We start from the raw sequence: 20,343 nt of genomic DNA, 5'->3' as shown, positions 1-20,343 counted from the left end.
TGACTTGATAAGCAGGCGGTTGCTTTCTGGCTTGTTCTTGACAACGCAGCCGGCCACACTCTAAGTCTGGGTAATGGAATGTGAAATGCTATAGTTAAAAAAAAATAAAAATGTCTAGATTCTTTCTGGTTTTGCCCTGATATCCAAGCTCTTGAATAAGCACACATGGTTGTTATTTTGGGACACGATCGAGTGGAAATGGCCGCTGAAGTCTGTTAAAACTCCTTTTATCTACTTTCAGAGTCAAATTTGAGACTTCTGTTTTCTGCTCTTTAACTAATACATTTTAATGTGGCTGTCAATCAGATGTCAGCCACATTCACGCACCATTTAATATGGTTACAAGTTTTGATGCAAAAGTTTGGGAAGTCATGTTTGTAATGTAGCTGCACTCTGGGACCATTAACCAGAGGAGCTGTGTGGAAAAGTTGCTTACTTCTTTTTTTTTGGACAAATGGACAGTAGATCTTTAAATCAAGCTGGCATGTAAGTCTTTTTCACGGCAGACATTTTGACTTCTAATCTCTGCAAAAATACAGGTGCAAGTGCAACCAATAAAAATAAAGGTTTCACTCCAATTAACTATTCAGTAAACCTTGGCAGTGAGCCAGCATGCACAATACCAGGGCCCTTTAACAAGAAAATCTAGGTGGAATTCAGCCATCGTTAATGTTATTCATTACACCTGTGTTACTTACTGCAATTTCAGCTATGAAATGTCAAAAATGTCATTAATTTAAAAGAGTTGGCTTATGTGTTGGCAAGTTGTTACATACAGCAGACATGGAGCAAGATTAGGATTCATTTGGAGTTGTGTTTTTTGGCCACCCGACACATGTAAGTCTCCTTTTCACTCTTCGTCTTCGTCTCTGTCAACTGAGAAAAATATCTGAGTCATGTTAGCTTGCTAGCTGCTAACTTTGTCTTTCTGTTGTTTGGTGCTGAGCAGTGAATATCTCAGTCTTGTAGCCTATAGTGCATTGCAAAAAAAAATAATTGCTTCCTTGTTTTTTAATTTTGTGAGTGGGGTCAAAGAGCTGACAGTCACTAATGGGACATCTTATTGCCTTTTGAAGTAACAATTTCTTACAACCAGCAGCCAAGAAGCATAAGCCTAATGAATGTACTGCAAGTCTCATTTTCAATCTCTCATTCCTGTTTTGGTCTCCACCAAAAGATGAAAAATATGAGTCATTATGTTAGCTTGCTATCCGCTAGCGTTAACTTTGTCTTACTGTCACACAGTGGGTTTACTAGAGCTTGTTAACATGTTGTTTATTTAAAACATCCCGGAATAGAATAGAATAGCTTGTAGAGATGAGAGATTTAGAGGCTTAACATGCTAGATAATGTTGCTTGTAGTTTTGTGGTGACTGGGGGACAAAGGAACCTCAAACAAGCTAACATACATGGACCTGACATTCTATCGCCTTGTAAATTTGTTATGGCTAACATGTTAGCAAACATAGCATAGCAGTGCAAAATTAGCATTTATTTGGGTTCAGGCCACTTGACAAATGTAATGTCTAATATGTACTCTCCTCTTTTGGTTCCACCAGTTTATGAGAAAAATATCATTATGTCAAGCTTGCTAGCTTCTAACTTTGTCGTTTGGTGTCGGGCAGCGTACAGTGGATTTGTTAGAGCTTGTTTGCCATGCTGTTTCTGTATTGTGTCAACAGTCTCAACAGTTCCTTGTAAGTGTCCCAGTAATCAGTGCCAGTGAGACAGCATGTACAATACCACGGCCGTTGTTAATGTTATTAATCACACCTGTGTTTTTCCTGCTATGACATGTCAAAATATCTGTAATGATAAAGGCCATTTATCACCTCATGAAAATGGTTACCATGTTTGCAAGTAAACACACATAATGTCAGACACCCAGCAGACACAAAGCAACATTGGAGCTATTTCTGCCCACATGAAGAATGTAAGTCATATCAACTCTCCTTTTAACTTTGTGTTGGTCTTCACCAAAGTTATAACAAGGTGTTAGATGTTCAACTTGTTTGCAACAGCTGGCTCATTCTCTCTGCCATTTGGTACATAGCAGGGCGCATACAGTGGGTTTCTCAACAGATTCTAGTAGCCTTTGAAGATTAGAGAATTGTTTAACAACATGAGAACTCGAAATGTCAGACAAAACGTCCTGCGGTTTTTAAAGTTATATTTTTTGGGGCTTAGAGGAACCTCAGAGAACACGCTGACAGACACACAGATCTCACTGATTTATTAAGTTGTTATGGCTGACATGCTGACAGCTCATGTAGCTACACATCAGCAGCCAAGAAGAAACATTAGCATTTATTTGGAATCATGTTTCTGGCCACCTGACTGTAAGTCCAATATTCACTACTACTATTACTCCTTTTAGCTGTGTTTGGGAAGAAACATATCTATCTGTCTAGCTGCTAAATGTTCCACTTTCTTAAGCAGCTAGTAGCTAATGTTGTCTGTTTGTGGGGTTTGGTGCTTTGCAGGAAGTGGTACCAGTGGTGAGACTGAATCATACAGTAAATGTGCTCTGAAACCAAAACAATTAACTAAAAGATGCTAGACTGCTGATTGGGGTGATAATACCCTGTGGGTTTGACCATTGTCCCGTAACATGCACTCATGTACTCACTAATTTGATGTCATTAAGTTCATAAAGTACGTAGGAAAAATGCGTATAATGGCTGCAAAAAACAAGCGCACGTGTGTGTGTGTCATCAAATTGGATGTTATTATCTGTTCATACATCAGATCTTGCAAATGTGCAGTTTTTGTCCTACTTTGTTACATTGCTCCGTGTCAGCCTGTTTACATAAATTCTGATTCCGATGGTCGATACTAACATAAAAGTCACCCTGCATGACGTTGAAAATATAAAATTTAGAAATGCTGCATGAAATGAAAGCAGCATCCCCTCTCCTGCCCTCCTCCCTCCCTTTTCACCTCCCCTCCCTCTGGCCTTCAGTTAGAGGGCATGGGGCCGTCAGTGAAGGCGCCTAATTCACTTGATGAGACGTGGAGCATAAACATTTCCCCGGCAATTAGAAAACGTGTGTATGTGAGCGGAAGCAGCAGCCAGTCCGAAGCTGTCGGGGCACCGCTGTCAGATGTCAACAACAGCTCAGGGGCAGGAAGTGGCACCGTTTGGGGCCAACTAGACCCTACGAGGCACCTTCCTCTTCCCTCCACCAACCTCTCCCACCTCCCCGTAATCTCTCTGACACACAGACACACATACACACACCTACACATACTTCAAACCCTCTATCCTATTCTCTCCATCACCTCAATGCACACCACTATCCAAACAGTTTATCCTCTTTAATTTTCACAAAACAAGCTGATCACTGGAGCCCCAGAGTCCTTTAGTTGAATGAGTTCAATAGCATATACAGTATGTTCCTGTTGTGTAAACAGAGGTTTGACCCATATGTTTTCTATGCCAATCACCAATAGATTATCAGTGACTGTCAGGCACTAAAGCTAAGCTAAAGATGACCACAGAACTTAAACAAACCATACTTAATCAGTGAGCTGTTTGCAGTTGTTGATGAGATCGGTTCATTTATAGTTGCAGTCATTTCCACAAAATAGAACCACAAAATAATGGACCATAGAGACTCAGAAGTGACAGAAAATTCAGCATTGCTAGCATTGGTGAGAACCGGTCTACCTGTGAAAATGAAGTGGAAGTCTGGCAGCCATGATTACTAAAAATGTCTTAAACAGGCTAGTTAAAACAGGGCTAACATCAGTAATCTATTGTGTATCGTGCTTTATTTTTTGAACTGCTGTCCACTATGCTAACGTCATAACTCTTTTGCTTATAGCCTTAGTTGTGGATTAGTAGCAGGCAGATTGCTTTTCATTTCTTTGTAGGTATTACTAGAGAGATGCATGTAGATACTGTTGAGATCAGTTGGAATGAACAGATATAGTGTATATTAATGGATGTGTTCCATTAATTTGATTGAGCCTTTAGGATGTCAGTCTTTTCAACCTTGAGCTTAGCTCTGCCTCAGACACAGTACAACCATTTCTGTAACTTTTTGAAACACTCTCTCTTTAAGGCAGATACATTTGAGTCTTAAATGTTAGAACGACTTGTGTCTGCACTAGCATTTTCAGGCTGATTTATAAAGCTGTCCGTCCACGCTGAAATGTCAGAACAACAGAAGTGAGATTTAGCCAGCTTAGTGTGGATGTAGTCTCAGACTGTAGTTGAAGCAACTCAGGCACCAATTAATCACCTGCTGCTTTACATTCACCCTCAGTGGTGAGGCTCTCCCCCCCCCCATGCTCCTTTAGTTCTAGTCTTTACCTTCTCCCTCCATCTCCGACAGATGAAAAGCAGAGCACATAGGAGGTGCCACATTGCACTGAACCACGCCATCTGAGCTGGCAGCACAGCAAAGTGTCCAAACAACGTTTCCCCAAACAGTCGCCCATTCCAGCTCACCCTAATTGGTTGCAAATGCCTTTCAGGATGAGCCAGTGATGGCTGTGAGGAGTTTGTATACACAAAGCTCATGCTCTTTAAAGCACAATTCCACCATGATTGATTTTTTTGGGTCATTTGTTATGTTTTCCATCCCTTAAAATGAACTCTGGCTGTTCTTACACATGCAGCTCAATTAAAGATCATTAAGGTCAGTTTTCTAACGTTTTTGAAGAAGGATTAGGTCAGCGTTTTATATTACAGTACTGAACGCAATATGATGCTATTAATCTTCTCCTCTGACACCAGTAATGCTGGAATGGTCCTTCAAGCGCAGAGACAGGGTTCCTTCGTCAGAGATCAGACAAACAGAATTAAAATGCCCCGATCTGCGTTGGCCTGCGTAATTGGCTTCCGGTAAACATCTCTGTGGCGCTTCACGGTGCAGAATGTGGCATTGATTTGTCTTCTGTCATAATGGTTTCAGACCAAGTGAAACCTCTCAGATGAAGATCTTTTTCATGTTTATGTCCGCATGCTTTCGGAGTCTTCAAAGCAATCATACTCGAGCCAAAATCACAATGTTAATCACCTCAAAGGAAGTGTTTTGTGGATAAAAGGTATTTGAGAATAGTGCGGTGAATAGGTTTGTTTGATTGTGCGCGCACGTTGTTTTCGTATGTTTGTGCATTTATTGTGCGAGTGCTCAGTAAATGCTCAGTATCCAGGTCTGGGTTATGTCCACACACAGGATGTGGAGGCTGAGTGTGTGTTTGTGTGTGTCGCCAATCGCTGCTGTGTGCCAGGGTCTTATTCCTGTTTGGAGCCATCAGCCACCCATTGATCAAACCTCGCCTACCAAACTTGATTCACTGACTGTTTCGCTTCCTGCTCCTAACACACAAAAGCCAACACATACCTCAGGCTAATATTAGTATTTGGTTAAAATCTCAAACATCTGCTGCTGATAGGATGGACCTTTTGAGTTTCGTCTAAAGATTTGCTTTAGTCAACCCAGTGTCTATGTGCCTCACCAACCAAGTCTCCTAGAAATTAAGACCAAGAACCTTTTATCCATTCAAAGAAGTACTATGTGTTTTTTTTTTTACCACAAAGAAGTCAGAAGGAGGGTGTTTGGGGTGGTTTGTGGGCATATAAAGCACATGACTTCTCATACTGAGTCCCATATGTGTTTAGGTTTAGACTACTTAACACTTGTGAGCAGATGTTGTGGGGAAAGAAAATTAAATATGTTGTCAGTCAACATTTTGTCGATACACTCAGCATGAACAATTTGGAATTTTTCACATCAGCAAACAAAGTTGTATTGTTCAGGTCTGACAAATGTGCTAAATGCATTTCCCTCCTTCCTTTCCATTTCCAGATTTTTATTTATTTTAAATTCTGCCATGTTAGCATATTTGCCAGCTAGCAATCTTCTTTGTCCTTACCTGTCCTGGCACATTGCTAGGCAACCGTCAACTGTTGATTAGGGCAATAGCATGAAACCTCTGGCATTCATGTGTATCATATTGTCGCCTGGTGCGTGTTTATGCCCCTATGTATGCACTCTTAAAATCATTGCTCCTTTTTGCTGCTAGTGGCATCAACATCTGAACAATACAATGTGATAGAATTAAATAACTCTGCATGCAATATGTGTTTATATAGGGGATGGGTTGCTGAGTTAGTTTATGAGGCCATAGCTTATGGTGTTTTGGATATGATTATATGGTTAAGTGTCTGTGTAATAACACCTGCAAGTATACAGAGAGGGCTTCTTTCAGTGACTTCAGTCTCAAAATACCTTGTATTAATATCAGCTGTCAAACTTTTGGACAAACAGAAGGAGATGTAGACAGTCAGAGAGGCAGACGGATAAGCTAGCAGGTATGTAGGTGGAGGTGAGAGACAGACAGAAGTCATGTTGACAGACAGAAGTCATAGTAGAGAATAAAAAGACACATGGCAGAAACAGTAGAGTACAGGAAGAGACTGGACAGATCGTGGAATGAAATGCCAGTGTCCAAAGTGACTTTGTGTTAATCAAACTGACATCTTATTTGGCACGAGGAAGAGACAGAGAGGGTGAGATGGTCATCAAACAGAACCAAAAGGCACCTGCACTGTCATCCTCAGTGCTGAGGGAGGAGGAGGAGGAAGAGGAGGAGGAGGAGGAGGAGGAGGAGGAGGAGAAGGAGGAGGAGGAGGAGGAGGATTTGGGCCAGGGTCTTCCTTGCTGCCTGGCGGATCTCCTGCTGTTCACACGGAGGGGGAGGACTGTTTGTTTAAATGGCTCCGCATGGCAACCACTTGTGAGCAGCTCCTGTGAAAGCCTCCGCTGGCTCAGCATGGAGGTGAGGGTTGGTGGGAGGGGGGGGGGATCATCAAAAGACGAATAAGCACCGGCTGACACTCTCCTCTTCTTCCTCACCCCATCCAGATGCCCCCACTTTACCTCATCCTGAGTAACCCCCAGTGCTGCAAGGACACCTGTGAACAGTGATGTTAACAGATTCATTTAGGGTCCAAAAATAAATGTAATCCATCAGAAATGGCTACAGCTACATTTTGTGATGTATGTACACTACCAGTCAAAAGTATGGACACAACTTCCCATTCATTTGAACGAGTGTGTCCAAATTTTTGAATGGTACATGCTATTTGAATTTCCTTCTTATTAGGGAAGGATCATGGTTCATTTTGCTTTTGATAGACCAACACCCATTAACTGGTAACTAACCGGTTCATTTTGTGATTTTTATACAGTCTAAGGGCTACACAGAGCATGGCATGGCTAATGATGCTAACCATGCTAACTAGCTGCTAGCCGCCTTGCAGGCTAGTAAAATGGATCTGTCATGTCTCTTTGTATCTGTGGGTGCTCCTGTCAGTGTCGGAGTCTCTGCGTGAGACACTTCAGTCGGTAAATGTGTGTTTTTAAAACATATTCCAGGGCCGCACTCACTCTCAGTCCCACAAGGCACCGATCGATATAAGGTGAATAATGTGAAGCGATGAGATCAGTACCCAACCCAAGTATGTAAATTAACCTATAGACCCACATGTGTAACCGGTCAAATATATTCTCGGCAGTTAACCGTCCCTACCGCCTATGACATGCAATGAATTTCCCCTTGAGGACAAAACCATCATCATCATTATCCTTATCACCTTCATCATCATGTGCTAGATGCAGACACCTGCTGCCTTTTACTGCTCATACTCCTGCTAGTAACATACTGTAATAATGCTGTCATCTGCCACTTTATTTAGCACCACTGACTGATGTCAAGATGTAATTCATGTCTGCAGTTTTAAAGGTGCTCACTCAGACGCACACCGGCAACAAGGGCAGGTGACAGACAATGAGAGCTCTTCTTGCCTCCATAAAAGTGCTATGCAAATGATAACAGATGGCAAATGGGTGAATCAAAATGCAAAAAAAGGTCATCATTTTCCTTTAAAAATTCTGTTGGTAAATGTATTACTTCACATTTAAAACTGTATTGACAAAGTGTCTGTATGATTCTAGTTTATTCAGGGATTATATATCATTATTAATTTTGCTTCACTGTTTCAACACCAAAGATGCTGTGAATATGAAAAAAATATATGTGATAATAATTGAAAACTTATTTCCTGGAGAGAGATTTCCATCTCTTCCTGCAGGAGTCAGATGATTGACAGGAAGGACTGTGTAATGTTACGCACCACTGACAAGAAAACAATAAATCTGGAACTTTGACCTAACCAGTAGCAGTTTTATGTTTGCAATGATGGATTATGTCACTCTGGAAGTTGAAACAGAGAATCGAGTCTCTATAACTATCCTGACTGTGCGCAGACTACGGCAGTGTATCAACCTAACTGAAAATAACTTGACTTCCTCTTCCAATAACATAATCTCACATCCCATCTCCTTTCTTTCTCAGACATGGACGAGTGTGAGAACGACTACAACGGGGGCTGCGTCCACGAATGCATCAACATACCAGGCAATTACAGATGCACCTGCTACGATGGATTCATGCTGGCCCACGACGGACACAACTGTCTGGGTACGAACACTCTTTGTTTAAACACATTCTTCCTATTTGTGTGTTACTTCCACTCTGACATGCAATTTATGGACTGGAAAGATCAAAATAGTCATGACATTGGTCATAATTAGACCCAACAAAGGTCTTGTTGTTTAATCCTGACCTTTATTTATATCTACTTTATTATACAGTACAATTATGGGATTTTTGTGTGGGTGTGTTGATTTTTGAGTGGGACTGAAGAAGGACAAAGAATTGAGACATACTGACCAATGTGGGTGTTGTACCATAACAAAAAATAAGGCGAAAAACATCATGCATACTTTATCAAAACCACAAACTTTTTAGGTCAATGGTAAGTCTGGTTTTAAATGTATGATTGTCTGGTAATCTGCATGTCTAAGTGTGCCTAAATGTTAATATATCCTTGGTATGTATCAGTGAGCGTCTGTGTGTTTCTGGGGTGTGTGTGTGTGTGCATGTGTCAGATTCAGTGTATGATTGTGAATAGATATGTCTGTCTGTGCTCAAGAGAGTATGGTTAAGGGTGCACGGATGTTCCTGTGTGCGTGCGTGCGTGTGTGTGTGTCCTTGTATCTCTTAAGCCCGTCTGGCTCAGCTCGCCTTTCTCCGTAGAGTCCCTCTGTCATCGTTTGGAGGGTTTCCATGATTTGTGCTGTTTTATGCTCCTTTCTCTGGGAGGGCGGTCGGGGTTGAAGAGTTCTCCTACAGATATCTGGCTGTGCTTTATTACTGACAGATCCAGCCCATTTAGCCCCAGTGCTGTGTTATTGACTTAGTGTCAGCCAGACTAATGTTTTTTCTGCCCGGTGCAACACGTAGTTCTGCACGGATGTGCTCAAACACATTTAATCCCATCTGTCCTCCACCGCTGACTGATGAGAGCAAAATCAAATTAAAAATGTAAAAAAACCATGTCATTTTGGATGTCCGTGTGTTTTGGTGGGATATGTTTTGGCATTTGTAAGTGTTGTAGCTCATTCTTTGACCCTTTGGAGAGATTGAGTGAGAGATTGAGTGTTAATAGCGGCAGCCAGCAGTGCAGAGTAGCTGATGAGTTGTGGATTCCCCTCACAGGAATGACTTTTAGACAGCTGATATAAAGCAGAGTTAAGGCGTTCTGCTATCAGAATTCAAATTTCCACGGCCAAAGATGTTAAATGAAAATGGTCATAATTCAGTGCCCAGTTCAAACATGCCTCTATAGTTTCTAGTGCACGAGTAGAAGTTTACTTTTGCACTAATAGAGTTATATTCTACAGAAGTGTCACAGTGTCATTAGCCATAAAGATAAAAACAGCTGCATCTTGTTGCCAAAAACTGACAGTGTTAAGCAACCAGTACTGGTCTGGTTTAGCTTTAACATTTAATTCGGCATATCAGTATTCTTGAGAGTGAAAGTGTTTTTTCTTGAGAAGGCTTTTACCGACATTTTGAAAGATACAATAAGTTAAGACTGGAGGTTTCATTTCTATGTTTTTGCCATCAATCATATTCATTATCTTAGCATTTTGTACACTGGATAAATTGTGGAATGCAGAAATGGGAGTCACTGATACAAACAGCTTTATAACAGCAGGAATCCAACAATTCCTCCAAATTAAAAACACATAGACGCGTTTTTCTGATCTGACCATTGCTATTCCAGCTGCCTCGTTCCATCTGCAGAAAATGACCTGCTTCCATGTTGTTTCTGTGTAAATACAGTAACACAGCATGCCATGACAGTTACACCAGGGAGTAGCCCTGGAATGCAATAAACAATAAAACCTTTGGATTAACATGTACATACATACAACTTTCATATCAGATTTCACTTGATAATAAGCAGTTATTATATAATTGTCAGTGATATAGATTTAACCATGACATAGTTATGTCATATATGAATGTAAATACATAGTCCAAACATGAACAAGCCTGTCAATCAATGTGAACACAACTCAAACATACCACGCAAGTTATGATATCTTCTTAATATACAGTACATACATACAATAGTTTTCATAATCAAGGCACACAGGACAACATTTACTGATTTGTATTTCTAGAGAGAACTAATTGGTTTTCCTCTTCACTTCCATGAAGTTGGATTTCATTTTTTAAGCAAGCATCTAGTGGCCATTAAAGGAACTGCAGCTTATAACATCCCCACATTAGAATTCAGTTGTGGCTGCCTCAGTGTCCCTTTATCTCTCCAGTGAAGCTGGTGAAAACTGATCATACTCAGACACATGATGGGGATGGCAAAAACTATAAAAAATGAGACCCTGATCGTAAAAAAGACAGATTTTTCCTTGAGAATATGCCCGTTTTCCGTGTTGGTGCATTTAGTTGGAGGGTAAGTGTCACTGTAATTGTGTCTGACAGTATTTTGTGTTGTTTATTTCCTGCTGGTTTGTCAGTAAATGGTCCCTGACTGTCCCACAGCCGTTAACTCACTGGTTAGCTGCTGTGTCATTCCGTGTGTTGTGGTCAAGTGAAGAAAAGGGGCGTTAGGTTAGTGGGATTGCACCACACGTGTTTGTGCCACTAATTGAAACGATACCAACTGAGTCATGTGAGAACTATCATCACCTGTTCTTTACGGCCCGGCAAGAGGAAACCAGCCCACGTCTGACTTGAACCCAGAGACTTGCTTTATTGGATGTTGAAAGGATGCGGCCTTAATGAACTGCTGCTAATTAAAAGCTGGTTACTGAGTTCAAACGAGGCAGTAAAGCGTGAAATCAGACGCAGGATCTGTGTGATCACACTCAAAGCCAGTACAGGCTGTGTAACCCTTTTTTGCTTATTTCTACCTTCTTTTTTTCCCTCTTTCCTTTCTTCCTTTATTGTATTCTTTGTTCTTTCTTTTTGTCAGTCAGGGTTGCTCATTCCTTCTCCTCTCATCGTTCTTTATTTCCTTCCTCCTTTCTTTTAATTTAGACTTCATTCTGTCATCACTTCTTTGAGTCTTACTTTACTTCTATCACCCTTTTATCTATTGTCTCTCCTTTCTTCCATTCCTCTTTTCCTTTTGTGCTTAATCCTCTCTCCAGTGTGTCTTCTTCACTTTTTTCTTTTCTAATTACAACCATTTCTTTCTATCTGCCTTTGTTCTTTTTCTTACTTCCTTCCTTATGTCCCCAGTGTTTCCTTTCTTTTTTCCTTCCTTATATCATTGTTTCTTTCATTTATTTCTGTTTCTTCCTCCACCTTCTTAAATTCCTCTCCTCTCCTCTCCCTCTCTTTATCCCTACTCACCTTTCTCTCTCTGTGGTCTGCCTGTCCCCCCTCCTCTCTCACTGTCATATATTTCTCTTTTTGTCTTTCTCTTTGCTTTTTACAGTTTCTCACCATCTGCTTTACTCTGCCTATTTTTCCATCTATCTTTCTCTCTCCTTTTCTCTCCCTCTGACCTGTTCTACTATTTCTGTCTGTCTGCTGACCTTGTACTGACTTTCATTTAATTACCTTAATAGCTGTCTGGTGTCCTTTCCTTTTCCTTCTTCTCTCTCATCACATTAAACTGATTGAGTGAGTCAGATCACTGAATGTTTCCACTAGACTTTCAACCATCATCAGATAACAGCAGCAGACATACAGACTGACTAGTCAGTGTGTTAATGGGAATAATGTATAAACATAATATCATTATATCATTAACATTCAATGAGATGTTAGCTCTCTGGGCTTGTTCTAAGCTGCCCTCATTTTATTGGTGGGGTAAAGTGAATTGCTACATATTAAAATTAGCATTAGCATTAAAAATGAGCATTATCTAATCATTGCATGACATTCTGACTTTTCCAATCTTGACCTGACAGTGCTAAAATTTTCTCTTGTACACAAGTAATATCCACATTTAATGGACAGGTTACCATAAAATATATACTAAACACATTCATGTATTTAGCCTAGTTGAAAAAATGTAAACCTATCCTCTAATATTACTATGTCAGTGTTTTTTTTTCCACATATTTTAGGTTACAGTTAGAGGTCTGGGGTCAGCCCATGTAAATGATTTCACTTCTTTGGCATGTATGCAAAGAAGTCTGAACATTATACAAATATAGTTAAAATATAATTAAAATAAAGGTTAGGGTTAGGGTTAGGGTTATCTGATGAATGCATGCCAAAAACTGTGTGCTCCAGAACTTGCCTTGAGAAAGACCAATTGCGGTCAGAAAATCGTTATATAATAAAATCATTGGAACTCCAACAGTAAACTGAGATTTTGGAAAAAAAACGGAAAGTAAAAGCCACTAGCCTGTGCTCCATGAAATCAATATCACTTTTACAAATCTCCATTAAGTCTTCATGATTCGATTGCACATTGAGTGATGAAGCACCAGCGGGGGACCGCTTAAAACTGATCCACCTATGGGGCCACTGGTGAGCCGCATATCTCTGCTAGTTGGGCACTCTCTTAACATTACGTTTCCTGGCTGACATTCCACTTTCACAGAATCATGTGTTTCTGATTCTTATTAAATGATGCAATTCTTCTGATTACAATACAAGAAATCATGGAGTCCTATGATTTATAATCAGCAGGAGTTACGTGCTGGGTTTACTCCACAAAGCACTTTGACTATTCTGTGGAGGTCGGACGTTAATGTTATTTTTTTCCCAAAGCCTGTGTAATAATTAATTTCAGACTAGTGCTTTGAGACTGAATAACTGCCAACTGTAATTGACCCAAACATCTCTACTTTCACTACCAGTGTAAATGTGTGCAGTTGCACTCTAACACTGCAGTAATGGTGGTGGCAGACACATAAATCAGCTGCCAGATTCATCTATAGGCAGTAATAAAACGTACCATTAATGCCTTGGTTTTTGTTGCATTGGGTGTAGCAATCCCTCTGCAGGTGACAGTGTTCATGTTTGACTAATGCATTAATACTGTAGCTATTAGCAGTGTTGGAATGCGAATTCATTCTTGATGCAGCAATAACACAATGCACAGATACTCCATTCAAAGTAAAAGTCCTGTATTCAAAGTGAAAATATTCAGTAGCAATGCACCATATTTTATAGACAATCATGTGTTTTGTATGTATATTCTTAATTATAATTAATAATGACCAATAATAATAATTGTCAAATAAATGCAGTGGAGTTAAAAGTATAATATTTCAATCTTAAATGTAGTGTAGTACAAGTATAAAGTGTACAGTGTAAAAGCTTGTCAGCAACTGGATGCTTTAGACTTGGTCGAGCTGTGAAACGCAGTAAATTAAAACAGTAAATTAATGAGTGACTCTGTCTTCCGCACTGTAGCAAGAAAAGAGGAAACCCTCCCGCTCTTCCTCCTGCAGCACTGTGCTGTTTGTACAGCAGCATCTGAACGTCACAAGAGTATCCTAGCATCAGGCCGCATCCAGATCTCAGAGGAGAAAACTTGATAGATAGTTTTTGGATGTTGTATCTCAATTTGGACAGAGTGATGGATCTGGGCTGTGTCTGCAAACTCTGACAGGCAGAGCAGTTTTTGTCATAAATCTGTCACACACTTAAGATGTGTTTGGTTGCTTGACCTTGCCAACACCTCCAAAAGTGATGCAAGATATTGTGACACAGCACCTAAGCCTTTCTTTCAAGGCAGTTACAAATATATAGTGTTCTAGATGAAACAATGCAAATTAGAAGTTTAGCTTGAGTGTGACATTCATCTTTGCCTCTGCTACAATATGTCACATTAAGGGTCTGGCTTTAGTTTTTAAGTTTTTTAAAGGTTTTCATGTGTAGAATTTAATTTTATTCTGTTTGATTATTGACATTTATGTTACTGTGCATGTTTGCATACTTGTTTTTGTACCCAGTGAATGCTTACCTCTTGCATGTACTCAGTTCAAACTGCTGTGTACATCTCAGAGAAAAGGTTGCACCAGTCAATATTTCAAAAACAGACAGAACCAGTGTGTTTGTAAGCAAAGGTGTGGAGATGACTCATAGTTTTAATAGTAGCCTGTATTATGGAACTTGCTCTGAGGCCAGCAGTATTTCTGTTTTTGCAAACGTGGGATATCTCATTTTGGAACGAAATACCTAAATTTCCCATTTCAAACCCCATAAAACCAAAAAAGCAAGATTGCTGGCAGTGGGAGACGCTGTACAGAGGATTAGGTTGTATTTCAGGTATGATAGGTGTTACGTAGGATCAGTCTATATTTAGCCCACTTTGAGAAGAAATACGACACTGCAGATTGGGTAATGCGTTCCTGTGTATTGACTCATGGATACCGTACTGTCACCAGCCTCTCTGATGCTTTATGTTTACTGTCATCACTAACTGTGGAGGTAAATAGTGCCCTGCGATGCATAGTAACCATCTAAACAGAGCATTCAGAGACTGACATGTCGGCCTATTGTCAAACCGCAGTTTAAGCCGAGCTCCATCCTTCGTCTTCACGCTGCCCGTCAACAAGGACCCCAGTGTTTGTTGTAATGTCTCACTCTCAAGTGTCTCATTCAGCAGGAGATTTACTGTATGGATCAGAGCACACAATCGCAAACACTCCCTCTCTCATCCCATTTATACATGCATACACGCAATTAATACTGGCAGTGTGTGTACATCCACAGACAAAGAGTGTCTGGGCTCTTGTATGACGAGTTGTCATAACATCATACGTCAGCGCTGTGGCTTGAATCAGCTGCGATGACTTCAAAGATGCTGTCAATTAAAAGCACGTATTCCATGACTGGTAGAAATGTAACAGCTCTGCTTTCTCACTCATTAATCACAGCTGGGAATATAATGTCAATCCCTGCAACACATCTATCCTAAGAAGACATTTGTTGCAGTAAGCTTTTGAGTTCAGTTCCTTTAGTTTGACAGCAGCAGAGACTGAGAGCTAAAGAATGAAGCTCAGCACAGTCAGAGGGGAAATGAGCTTTGTTGTAAGCATAGACTGTAAAAAATATTGGCCGTAGCCACCATGATGTCACCCACTGGTTTGTGGATTCCTGTTTTGAACCCTTGAGTTTACATTTTCATTATCACCATCTTGGATTTTGGAGCCAGAAGTGACCATATTTGGACAAGAGGGTGGAGCTGACCTTAACGCTAGCTGCTAGCTTGGTTAGCACGGTGCATTTACAGTGGTTAACTGTGATAATGCTAATGCTAATTTTGGCTAGCAAAAAACAGGCTTAAAACCATTACAACAAAATGTACTTACTGGAAAACACTGAACATCCGACTCCTTAGAGGGTCTATTAGTACAACCAAATGCTGAACAAGACTTTTTTAGGTGACCAAAGTGTTACAATTAACTTTCATGAGCTGAAAACACACTGAAATAATGACAACTACGGCTACACCTATACTCTGTGAATATGGGCTTACACCATGGTTACGTTACCCAACCAACGTTGTCATAGTGGTAGGGAATCACCTGTGTCAGCACCCACCTGTCACTCAAAGCGGCCATGCCCTTAATTGTGCATAACTTACAAAATTACACAGGTGAGTTATATAACATGTTTATTTCTGCTGTAAAGTTGGGCATTTTAACATTGGGGTTTATGGGGATTGACTCACTTTTGGAGCCAGCCTCAAGTGGCCATTTGAGGAACTGCAGTTTTTGGCACTTCCATGTTGGCTTCAGTTTTTTCAGCCCCAGAGGTTGCTGCTTGGGTCTAACCCTTCAGATCAACACTGTATTTGTTGCATCAAAGTGCAACAACTTGTTTGTTTCACCCTCAAAGTTCACACTCAATTTATGTCTTACTTTTCTTGCATTCTCTTGGTCTGCCTGTGAGAAACAATAAAGACTTTGTGGCTTTTAATAGACCCAAAGCATGATACTCAGAAACCTCAGAACATTGTGGTGTTCTGAATGAGTCTTGGATAACAAACTACACTGGAAAATTGCAGAGTGTTGAAAAAAGAAAGAAATCAGTTTGCGTGAGCGTGCAGGAAGTCGCTCCATCATCTCCCAGATGCATTGTGTCAACAAGTTAGTGCACTAATTGATTTAAGATTGCCTAATTGTACTCTGATTAAAGAGCTGGTCCTGTTCAGTTCCTTTCTTCCTTTTGATTTTGACTTTATTTATTTTGTTTTGGCGTGGACACAGCTGGGCTCAATGTGTCGATCGCTCAGTGCCCTCTGTGAATGTCTGGTGCACTCGCGTGAGTTTATTTTCTTTCCGACGCGAGATCTGAGAGGTGGCTGCACAGCAGGGAGTCAGCGACCGGGGCGAGTCACAGAAAGGTCCAACATGTAACAGAGAGGAGGTGGGAGACAAGACAGAGAGGGAGGGAAGAGGCAGATAAACCAATGCTCACATGGAGCTATCAAATCCACTTTCATGAAAGCCACTTGATTTGTTTTAAAATAAGGGCCTAAAATGTGCAAGACACAAAAGCAATATGTAGAATTGAAACATTTCATTTCCAAACTGCATTATTGTGGCTACACTATATTTGTCAGATTTCAGTTGAATCTCTTCTGTGCTCTATTATTGGAATCAGCAGATTCATTTTCATGATGGTACCTGAACATGTGTGAAAAATAGAAAAAATGCTTACATAGTAACAGTTTTTCAAGGTTGTCTCAAAACAGTGCACGTACACATACTCTAATGTACAATTCAAATGTTTTTGCTTGTTTTTATTGTTCCTGTCCATACTGGCTGTTAAGTGATCTCAAGTGATCAGGGACAAAATCCGGTCTTTCAGCTGAAGCTAATATGAGGCTTTCAACAGTTTGAATTAGAAAAATTTAGTGTGCATCTTCTAAAATTACAAGTCTTTTTTATATAGAGTCTTCTCTTTGAGGTATTATCCCTCCCCCATGGCTCAACAAAGAAACACTCTCTGGGGAAAACATATCATATTAAAAGTTTTATAACTTTGGAAGATACCAACTTGATTAGTCTAACTCAGACTCATATTAGCTCCACTGAGCAAGGACTGTGGACTATGACTTTGTTTCCCATCATTTACATTAGAATCATGTTAGGAAGGGATCACTTCACAGACAGTATGGGCAGGAGAAACATTAACAGCAACCAAAAACTGTTTCTATGTACATATGTGCATGTGAGTATTGTATTTAGACTTGAAAAATATAAACCTATCCTTTAAATAAAGGAAACTTTACTTAGTCCCCAGTGGTGGAAAGTAACTGAGTCCATTCACTCAAGTATTGTACTAATATTGCTCTTTCTACTCCACTAAATTTATTTGACAGCTTTAGTTACTTATCTAATCTTTTTGGCTTTTGACATCTCACAAAAAGCAGCATGTAGTAGGGGTTACAGTTCAGATGTCTATGAGTTGTTAACAGCTCCTCCAAATAGTGATTTTTCCCCTGAAACTTCCAAAGTCCAAAAACTGAAAACAGATTTGTGTATCAGAACTTTGTTTTTTCTTCTTTCCTCTCCCATTAATCATCTCACGACCTCTCAGATTTATCTGCTGACCCTTTGGAGGGGCCCGACCCCTAGGCTGGGAACCACTGGACTAAACTAGCTAACTGTATATAAAGTAGTGTAAACTAGCTCCACCTCCAGCAGCTACAACAGTAACATGCTGCTCTAACACTGATGCTTTACTATTAATAATCTAATGATGTCATATATAATAATATATCAGTCAGAGGGACCAAACCACTACTTTTACTGCAATACTTTAACTACATCAAGCTCATAATACTTATGTACTTTTACTTAAGTAGGATCATGCACTACTTTTACTTGTAATGGAGTATTTTTACATTGTTATATTGATACTTTTACTGAAGTAAAGGATGTGAATACTTTGTCCACCACTGTTAGTCTCTCAACCCTATTATAAACCATAGTGCTCTACAAAATTGTGCAACAACAAAGGAGAGTACAGTATGGTGAGGAACAAGAGAAATAAACATTCCCATAGCTCCCCAATTTATGATCAACCCCTCTAGAAAGGTTCATGCAAATGTTTTCATAGATGTTTGAGATTTTTTTATAATGAAATTAGACAAACAGAGAGTAACCCTTGTCCAAATCTACAGTGTGCAGTATGTACTGAACTCACCCCTGTTCCACATAGCAAAAATAAAAATAGATACGCAGCACTTTGGAATTAATCTTTTCTCTTGTTTGCCTCTTTACTTACAAATCTTTTCTTTTCCTTACTAGCCTCCCACCCTTACCCTTTACCTCATCTCTCTCCCTTCCCTCCTTCTCCTCACCTCCCTCGCTCTGCCTCCCTCCAGCCCCTCACCGTCTCCTTATCCCCCCCTCTCTGATGTGTCAAGCACATCCTCGTTGTGTCTAAACAAACTTTTACGCAAGTTTACACAAGCACAATCCAACAAAACAGAGGGGCTCCGGTTGAAACTTGCAAAATGGCCCCGTGGCCTGTGTTTATGCAGAAATGTTGGCAGAGATCAATTGGAACTGGAGATGGCTGCATTTCTTCTTTCTGTCTCTCTGTGTGTCTCCCCCTCCAGCCTGAAAATTAAATGCATCAGTCATATTAATGACATCCGTTAAACCATGAGATTTGCCTGAAATAGTGTTAGGAAGTGCAATGAAAGCAAAGCCCAGAGTTCAGCGAGGACACAATGACTTCTGCGGCACTAACACACCAATATATTTACACATGAGCTGGAGGTTTATGGATGTATGAGTCCAGGACAGAATGAAGTCAGCACACAGTTCGATTGGACTTCCAGTCATGCACCATCTAGAGTGCATTCACTGAAAACGATGGGCATACAGCTGGATGACTTTGCAAACATGTCTACAAGTCGGAAAATGTATCAATTTATAATTTGATATTTCCAGGATTTTTGGAAAGGTTGGAATCTTGGATATGTGTTAGTTAGTGGGGGAAAGATCACAAGTTTAAATCACACGGAACACCAAAATATTTAAATCAAAATCACAAAATGTTCTGGGAAAACTGTGGAATTTTGAAACTCAGCCTGTAGTTGCGCCTCCATCCAGGATGAGCTGAATTAAAAAATAAACCTGAATGCATGACTGGTCACAGTGTTTCAGCCTTCAGTCCAGCAATCCCTCAGACAGTATACTGGACACCACTGCACATTCAAACATTCAAAGTTGTTGAAATGGTGGTAGTGGGTAGTTCAGAGACAGACCTTAGTGAACGAAGACTCAATTCATTTGGCAGTTTGGCAGTTTCTCTAACAGCTATATACAGTAACTCCCACCAAACACAGCTGTGTTGGTATGGTGATAGAGTTAAAGCTGCATCTCTGCACCGTGCACAATCACTCTCTTTCTGTCCTCTGTTTTATGGCCTCCCTTTCTCTTAAATGAACTCGGTGTAGGGGTCTGTAACTGGAGGAGTGTCAGAGCTGGCGCCTGTTTTGTTCTTGGTTTTTTCAGGTCCCCTTGGAGCTGATCTCCTTTCTCCTTAAAGGTAGAGTCAGTAATTCTAGAGAAAGATTGTTGATATTTGAACTAAACACCCAAACAAATACACCCCCTCCCTTCGTGCTCCTTCAGAAGCTCCAAACCCTAAATTCATGGAGGCGCATTACCAAGGCAACGACCAAAATAGAAATATGGCGGAATCCAGAGAGATGCGTTAGCTGTAGAGTCACTTCTGTTCCTCTCACACATTATCATGAGTGGGAAAAAAATGGTCTCATCAACAGTCCATCCACACTCTCCACCTCTCTGCAGCCTCCCCACTTCTCTCTCAACCTGCATTCAGCGTCTCTGTCCACAGAAGCAGCCGTCTGCCAGCTGCAGCTCCTGGAGAGCAGAGAGGACAACAACCAGACAAACTGCCTTCACCAGACATTTACTGCACCAAAATAGTTTGAATGTCGGCTCCACAGGAAGAAATCAGTCAACAGTGTTTGTATTTATTGATTCACTGATATGA

General features: G+C 40.4%; 1 protein-coding gene and 1 long non-coding RNA gene across 4 annotated transcripts in view; one reads left to right on the top strand and one right to left on the bottom strand.

The window, feature by feature from the left end:
- Nucleotides 1-20,343, top strand: part of scube1 (signal peptide, CUB domain, EGF-like 1) — a 123,186-nt gene that overhangs the window by 20,629 nt on the left and 82,214 nt on the right. For 2 of the 3 annotated variants that reach the window (XM_067581060.1, XM_067581061.1), the window contains exon 3: nt 8,371-8,496. In XM_067581060.1, coding sequence (XP_067437161.1) covers nt 8,371-8,496 — 126 coding nt within the window. Of the gene's footprint in view, nt 1-677; nt 838-8,370; nt 8,497-20,343 lie in introns of those variants that run through there. The other variant, XM_067581062.1, reaches the window with a different exon arrangement.
- Nucleotides 18,816-19,856, bottom strand: LOC137175472 (uncharacterized). The gene is made up of 2 exons (XR_010925619.1): nt 19,589-19,856; nt 18,816-18,935 (listed from the first exon to the last, which is right to left on the bottom strand). It is a non-coding gene; the product is annotated as an uncharacterized lncRNA (long non-coding RNA).

Source organism: Thunnus thynnus, chromosome 23, assembly GCF_963924715.1.
Source record: "Thunnus thynnus chromosome 23, fThuThy2.1, whole genome shotgun sequence".
In the NCBI taxonomy this organism is placed as follows: Eukaryota; Metazoa; Chordata; class Actinopteri; order Scombriformes; family Scombridae; genus Thunnus; species Thunnus thynnus.
The sequence above is the reverse complement of the archived record's forward strand: the minus strand, read 5'-3'. Positions and strand labels throughout refer to the sequence as shown.